This window comes from Morone saxatilis, unplaced genomic scaffold, assembly GCF_004916995.1.
Source record: "Morone saxatilis isolate NCDOM2014 unplaced genomic scaffold, NCSU_SB_2.0 Contig17, whole genome shotgun sequence".
Taxonomy (NCBI): Eukaryota; Metazoa; Chordata; class Actinopteri; family Moronidae; genus Morone; species Morone saxatilis.
This window is the reverse complement of record NW_023339729.1, coordinates 26,932,537-26,940,909: the sequence shown is the minus strand read 5'-3', so window position 1 is coordinate 26,940,909 and position 8,373 is coordinate 26,932,537. Positions and strand designations below refer to the sequence as shown.

Below are 8,373 nucleotides of genomic sequence, written 5' to 3'. Positions count from 1 at the left end.
AGAGCACAACTCTTTGTCTCCACCTGTTGATGGCATTAGTCAGTGGATTCATCCTCTGGGACCACGCATGTCTGTACTAACTGTCATATTGCTCCATCTAATAGTGTAAAAATACTTGACTCTGGTGACTACTTTAACTGTGGCTTTGTGTCTTTTGCAGACTTGTAACCAGCTGGAGGTACTTAGTGGTCCGGCCTCCAGGAAGGGACCCTTTGGGGAGGGCGACAGCCAGACCATGAGTGAGATTTCTTTTTTATTCTTACAGTAAAACACCACTGATCATGGCATCTGGCTAGAAGCGGGAAGAATCCATTGTGTTTACGTCACATCTATACCTCGCTGAGAAAAGATTAAAGCCAAATTATTAATAACTCAGCACATCCCAACTGTCAAACTGTCATAATCCTCAATGTCACAATGGTCTTAGTATTAGTAAATCTGACAGGTTTGTGCTGTCATTGTCAGAGAAAGCCATGGCGGTGGCTCAGCACCATGACGCAGTGTCGGGCACAGAGAAGCAACACGTAGCAAACGACTACGCCAGGAGGCTAGCTAACGGCTGGCAACATTGTCAGGTATTTGAAGCTTCACACGGCATTATCTTGCTCAACGTGATCCTGTATAATTATGTACTAATATTTTGAGTTAATTTGCTACTGTAGTAGAGTCTTTGTATTTTCTGTACAGGAGTGCAACAGTGTTTTCAGAAACAGTGTAATCCACAGACCTCATCCTGAACAAAATGAAACTGAAATGTTACTTTTACTAAGCAAATGATTTAGCTGAAACTACTTGTTATATTATGTACTTTTTATGTCCATTGTTTTGTGGATTTGTGGAGAATGTAACGCACCTTTGATTTCCCTCTCAGGTTTTGGTCAGTAACAGTCTGGCTGCTCTGAGTGGCTCATCTGCTGAGCGAATGTACTGTGACAACCTCAACATCAGTGTGTGTCCTCTCACCGAGTCCAGCAAAAAGGTGATACAGACATACACAACATACACTTGCTGTCATTGATTTTTACTACTAGATGAATTCTGCTAACTTTCAGAACTCAGCCATAACATAATCTAATTCAAACTATAAAATCAAGTCTTAAACCAAACCATTGGCCCCCATATACACAACAAAGGCACACACATACACACACACACTCATGGAGACTGGATATTAGACATTTCTTTGTGGAATCTTCCAAGACATGTTTGTAAATAAATGTGAATCTTAAATGAAAAAGGATATCTAGTGTAAATCTGAACTATATATACACTTATTAATATAACATACAATACACAATATTAATATTGATAATATTGATTACTATAACAATGCTCAACCTCACCCCGTCTTTCTCAGTTTTCAGTCAACGTTTACAACCCTCTCGCTCGCCCAGTCACTTGGCCGGTCAGGCTGCCGGTGAATGGAACAGCATACGTCGTCTCAGATGCTAACGGCAAATCTGTGGACTGCCAGGTCAGTGTGTGCGACAGCATTAAGTACGAGGATCCCAGGATCCCATAAGTAATCCACTTCCTACAGGATTCAGTTTATACTTTTATTCCTAATCCTTTTGTTTTAAGATTTAAATCTCTTTTCTTTCCACTGGAAATGTGAAGCTCTCTCCGTGTCTGTGTTCCAGGTGGTTCCCGTGTCCGCAGCCACCCGGGAGGTGAGGAGAAACCGGGGCTTCGCTGTCAACGAGCTGGTCTTCCAGGTACAGGCTCCACCTCTTGGCTTCACCACCTACTCTGTGTCCCTGCTTCAGGACGGGCCCCCGCCTGCCTCAACGCAGCACCGCACGCCCACGGCCATCCAGAACAAGGTCTTCACCGCAGCACACTTACACTTACACACTTACTCTGTGTTGCACCATGGGAAATAAGTGCATCATGCTTTACAGACAGGAGTCATTTCTTTTTAGCTCTGGATAATTTTAAATGATTTTATTTCAAAAGTTTTCTACTTTCAGAAATTCAGAAAAAAATCATATCATCAATCATATACCATTACAAAATGGGTAACAGACAAACTTACTTGTTCACAGAATGGAGCATTAGAAGTTATTGCGTTGATGAATTTCTTTAAAAAAAAAAAACAGCTAAATGAAGGGCTAATCCTGTACACTTTATACACTTGACTTGTACATGTATGTATGTATGTATGTATGTAAGTAAGTGTTCTCTCTGATAACTTGTGTGTCCACCTGCCCCAGTTCCTTCGTGTGACCTTTGACCCCGACACCGGCCTCTTGAGCAGCCTCAGCAACCTGGAGACCAAACAGACCATCAAACTGACACAGAATTTCTACTGGTTAGTGTCTCTGACTGAATTACACACAAACCCACCTGCAGATGACCGTTTGTGTAACCTGCTGTTTATTACAGGATTATTTTTAATGTGCGTTTCTGTGTGTTGCATGTTCCAGGTACAACGCCAGTGACGGTAACAATTCACAGAGTGACCAGCCTTCAGGTGCCTACATCTTCAGACCCAACTCCTCCACACCCTTCCTCATCAGCAAGACGGCCAAGACGGAGACCATTCAGGTGGAGAGCGAGCAGCATTGCAGCCACATTTACATTCAGCTTTATCCCATCCTAACCCTCATTAAAATGTTAGGTTTAATTAAAAAAGGACAATTGAGTTGATTACATGGCTTTATTTTGATTTATTCTACGTATTCATAAATAACAGGCTGCTGTTTGTATCGGATGATGTCAGGCTACTGTGATTTCAAATCCAATAATTACCACCAGTCTGCGTCAGAAAGATGTTTAAAAATGATTATTAATGTATGTTTGATCCATCCCCCGTCCCTTCCCTCCAGACCTCTGGTGTGCAGGAAGTGAGGCAGTGGTTTGCTCCCTGGGTGTCTCAGGTGGTTCGTCTCTATACCGACAGCAAAGCTCTGGAGCTGGAGTGGACAGTCGGACCGGTGCCCATTGAGTGAGTGTGTGTTTGTCACATACACAGTAAAGTGGTTAGTCTGCGTATATGTTGGCACATGTACAGGCACAAACATTTTATTTTTAGGCTGCATTTGTAGGGATTTTGACTATTTCATTGTTCATTGTTTCATTTATATATGTGTTCGTTTGTAGTTCTGATCATTTAAGTGCTGAATCGTGGCCAACATGCCTCGCTTCATCTCTCACTCTCTCTCTTTATCCATCAGTGATGACCTGGGGAAGGAGGTGATCACCCGTCTAGACACCAGTATTAAAACCTCCCAATATTTCTACACTGATTCCAACGGCAGAGAGATGCTGCAGAGGAAGTAAGCTTGATAGATTATTTATTTTTATGTTGAAAGTAACATTTAGCAGATGTTACTTACAGTTTTTTAAAGGTCCCATATTTTATAAAGAGTTTCCCATGTCGTTTGTGATTATAAAGCAGGTCTAGGTGCTATATAAATACTTTGAAACTATCAAAAGGCTCCATCCTCAGAAAAATGCACACAGCCTGTGTTCAGAAATTGTGCCTATAAATGAGCTGTCAGGACTTCCGTAAGGTTGTGATGTCTTAACTATACAATGACTGCCCTCAGCCATGACCCCAGCACGGCCCAGCATGCCTGTGGTTGGCCTGGTGCATCAGTCAGAAAACAGAAAGCCAATCAGAAAAGAGGCTGGTTATTGTTAATGACGCAACACACAACACCTGGTTCTTGCTAGAGCTCTAGGGCGAAGCGTGAGAATGGAGATGTAAAACTATATTGAGATAGTTTTTGGTACTTCAATTGGTTCTAATTTGGTACAAATATATCTTCTTATGGATATCCAGACATCAAATAAAACACCAGAAAAGTGCAAAATAATGGGACCTTTAAGCACACATAGAAAACGATTTACAGATAGGTCATTTTGCATAATCAGTCAACAATTGATCATGATCGCACTTACACTTAGACAGCCACAGGCTATAATACATGTACAATACTTGACCAGCTGTTGTTACCAAATTTGTACAAAGTCGTGATGTGTTTTATCCCCTGCCGCCCATATCATAGTGTCTTGTTACAAATGAGCAATTATTAACCAGGATGAATTAATTGTTCCTCTGTGGTGACTACCCAGTAATTCAGGATTGTCTCAAACAACTCCCCTGGACATTTATCCCTGCCTGTTTGTAGAAATGAGAAACCTTGATTCCTGGTGTGACACCGTCAGGTACTTCAGAGTTTGAACTCTAACTGAATAAAATTTAAGGGAAAATTTCAGTAAAACCAGATCTATAATCTTATTTGTTTTTTTGATATGTCAGATAGTTCCTGGTTTAAATGTTTGACTATTTTATTCAAAGTTCTTCATAGTATGGCTGATGGGTGTTGGCAGTGTTTTAAGTTGACAGTGTTTTCAACATTTGGGGAAATATGCTTAATTGCTTTCTTGCTGAGACTTAGAAGATTAATACCACTCTCATTTTCTCATCTAACTCTTGGCAAGAAAGTGACTAAGTATTCCCCGGAATGTTAAGCTATTCATTTCATTTTTGAGACCCAAGGCTCTCTTGGTTAAACGAACAAAAGATTTTTACAGAAAAACATGTTTAGGTCCCTCAAAGTAAGATATCGTTTTGGTATTGATGCCAAACATTAGGTATCATATCAGCATTAGTATAAACAATATTAGATTTTAGAGCTGTGTTGTTGTGGAAGGTTTTTTTTTTTTTAAATACTACCAGTGTGACTAGTGGTGTATGGTTTCTTTTTTCGCAACTTGCTTCTTTTACAGTTACAGCTTCTGAGCAAACCAAACAACTACAACAAGCTTCCAGGATTTATACTACCTCTCTACTATTGTATCCATTCTGACACATAATTTCAGAGTGAAAAAAAAGTATAAGCTGGTGGAGTCAGTGTTATCTTTTGCTTACTATAACACATTAGCAGCAGAAAAGACAGGGAAGATTTTACTAGAACTGAACAAATAGTACAACACATTGTTTATAATTAGATTCAGTCTGAGCAAACATCTGCAGGATCAGCAAGGGACCAAAAACTTGCTTTTTCATGCTGAGAAAAAACTACCCTAGAAAACATAACTACAAGACTGACAATTACTTGTCCAATGTTTTTTCCTTTCCGTTTTTTTAGTGCCTGTCTTGACTGATGTGGCTTGACTTTTCTTTCTTTGAACCTTCGCGACAACCTCTTAAAGCCTTTTTATTTCCTGCCCTTTCACACTGCGGGAGCAATTACGCTGCTTCCATTTCATCTTGCCTATGAGTCCACACTTCACATCTTCTGCACCCAGATGACAGGATGTTGATGAGGAGTTTCGGGGCAATTTCCGAAGTCTGTCTGAACAGCATTGTTTCTTCAAATCCTGCTGACAGCTGGTCCATGCAGTGAGTTGTGTGTGGCCTTGGGTCTCTGCACTGTAAAAGTGAGAACATTGAAGGAGCAGCTACCTTTGAATCCATATGACTTTGTCCCCACTTTGAGGGGAGAGAGTCGTTGTGTTTTGTGTCTGTGTTTGGATTCAGGCTCGTAGTAGCTACCACTGAGGGCACTGAGGTCATGGCCTTTTTGATTTTGATTTTGTAATCACTTTTGCTCTCTAATGCTGCACCTCCATGTATCAGAATATTTGCATACATGAAATGAGGCACAGATAGATACAGTAATTTTGTGTCCAGTGATTATTACCAAAATGTTTCAGGGTTACCTCATTTATTACTATATTCCATTGATCAATAATGAGAAATGACCTCTTCTTTTTATTTTATTGCAAGTAAAAATTACATTTACAGTATTTTATCTCTGTAAAGGACATATTATGTATTGGTCATTTAAAGACATATTAGGCTTGTGTGTTTTTTCAACAATGTTATATAACTTCCTTGAATCTGTGGAACATGTTAGTATTTTTATTTTTTGCAAAGAAATAAGTTATTGTAATTTTACAAGTCAAAAAAAAAATCCCAGCACCTCTTTCTTCCCTTGTATTGAACACACCATTTTTAGTGGGTGTAGCACCAATAAGCAGCAATAAGAAACTTATTTGAAAATAAGTCATTTAAATTGTGCCATATAAATTCCTCATCTATGTGTTGGTGCTGACATTATTTCCTAAGTCATTACTGATGCTTTTTTTACACAATGTAACTGTAAAATGTTCTTAGGGACATGCCCCCAAACCCATAGTGGGACTAGAAATCCTGACCTCAGTATTTCTAAAATCCTGGCTACGTCGCTGTTTAGAACAATACTTTAAGCCTCAAAGGAAAATTCTGATTGTTCATCTTCGAGCACTTAACATTCATCTTCATTTGCATGCTTCTGTGGGAATTCCAAATTAATTCTCTCCTCCTAGAATATTGAAGCTGGCGGCATTGAAACTACAAATATTATCTTTTATTGTGGATATAACGTATTTATGGCTTTGTTTATGACTGTGAGAGCTGATTTGCATAAAAAGAACTATCTGAATTGACCCTCTTTAAGTCAGGCTGCAGAGAACATTTAGTGTAATTTTGGATTGTGCAGACTGTTGGGGTGCTTTGTACAACAAATATATATGAATGCTGTAGACCTCATCTGGCTTACTGTAGATGTACAACTTTCTTTGTGTATTCTGGCTTCTGTGAATGGGTTAAAGACCATACATTATGTCTACTGTATGTGTTCCACCTAATGTCAAATGTAATATGGTGCTTTCTAATAAGGCGTCCTTTACAAAATGGTCATAAGTTGAAAATATGTCTTTATTAATGATAAATAACACTTTCACTGATAAACTTTGGGGTTTTCAGCTTGTGAAAAATAATTTGACTGATTAGACTTGATATAAATAAAACCCTTTTCAATGCCTTGTTAACATTTGTAACTGCAGAACTGAAGAAAAGCAAATTCATCAGGGTAAGCTGAGTACACACTTGAGTTATTAGGCTGTATGCGTGTGCACTGTTTTGAACAACAAACACTTGTTGATTTGAATCAGAAGCCCAATAATAGAGAGACATAAATACCAAATTCCACAAATAAAAAAATTCCCTGTAACAAACATGGACATCGGAACATTTTCAAAATGTTCTTCCTTTTCTTTGTCCATTTACCTTTTAACACACATTATTTTTTTTACTTATTTTCATCATTCTCATTTTACTCTATTTAAATTAACTAATTTGCTTCTATTTAACTTTATCAAACTTCACACTTTTATTTCCCACTCATTTATCTGTCATTATAAATTTTCAATTTTCAGTATTAAGTATGCAGCTGCCTGTATACTAAATGCGTACATTGATACATGGTGCTTTGGAAGCACAAAGTAAAAATCATTAGTGAGAGATGAAAATGTAACAGATTGACCGTCTTGCTTTGTTAAGTTCGTGGGGTGGGTTTTAAACAGCTTTCACACTAACCAAAAGTGGCAGAATTTCTCAAACCTCACAGAAGCATCCATCCATCATAGAGACTGCTGCACTTTACAGTGTTTGTGCACATTGGTAGTGACAGTTTTTTTTAAAGTTTGTCCTCCGTTTCCATTTGCAGGTGGTATTTTTGAAACCCGGGAGAGTGAGTTAGTGAGTATGGATGAGCTGGCATTCAAGTTTGCTGTAAATAACATAAACCGCAACAAGACCCTGATGCCCAACACTACTCTCACCTACGACATTCAGAGGATCAACCTGTTTGATGGCTTTGAGGCTTCAAGAAGAGGTAGCGACTGAATGCTAAGTGATAACAACATAATCACCTAAATCATTCTGTGAAAAGATAAGTGCTCTGAAATAGTTAGGATAAAAGGAAAATGAGAAATTACAGAGGCTGCAGGTTTAAAGGGATACTATTTTCTCTTATTATCCAGAGTGGGACAATTTCATTCATGTCATTTTGATGTCTGTTTGCAAGCTTAATTACTAGATAGCATACAGGGAATAAATAGCATCTCTGGGTCAGGAAATGCACTTCAAGTTTTTGTAAACATGAGGTGTAGTTATGTATTTATTAAGTTTCTAATTCCATAAAAAATATATTAAGTGGATGGAAAATCTTTTTTTCTCACTTAATTGATAATAATTAATTAATAAGGGAATGTCATCCAGTCCCTGCTGTTTAGAGTTAACAGTGGAGTAATAAGTACCCAGATCATTTACTAGTAGGTAAAAGTAGAACTACCATGGTATAAAAATATTCTAGTACAAGTCCAGAATTCAAAAGTACAAAAGTATTATCAGTTATCAGAATATTATATTATTATTAATAATTCTTATTAACAATGTATTATTCTGTTTGTATCACTAACAAATGTTTTAATGAGCATTTTAATTAGATTTTAATTTAAGGTACACTGTATACTACTGGGTCATATCATATAGGCATATTTTATGTCCTGAAATGAAGTGTGTATATATATATATAT

The 8,373-nt window shown here is 38.0% G+C and overlaps 1 protein-coding gene across 1 annotated transcript in view; it reads left to right on the top strand.

Annotated features, from left to right (window-relative positions):
* man2b1 (mannosidase, alpha, class 2B, member 1) overlaps window positions 1–8,373 on the top strand; it is a gene marked incomplete in the record, with an annotated part of 19,062 nt that overhangs the window by 7,204 nt on the left and 3,485 nt on the right. Inside the window, 9 exon segments of the mRNA XM_035660161.1 lie at window positions 161–239; window positions 466–575; window positions 872–979; window positions 1,358–1,474; window positions 1,641–1,823; window positions 2,214–2,311; window positions 2,427–2,547; window positions 2,829–2,947; window positions 3,177–3,278. Of these exon segments, the coding sequence (XP_035516054.1) occupies window positions 161–239; window positions 466–575; window positions 872–979; window positions 1,358–1,474; window positions 1,641–1,823; window positions 2,214–2,311; window positions 2,427–2,547; window positions 2,829–2,947; window positions 3,177–3,278 (1,037 nt within the window).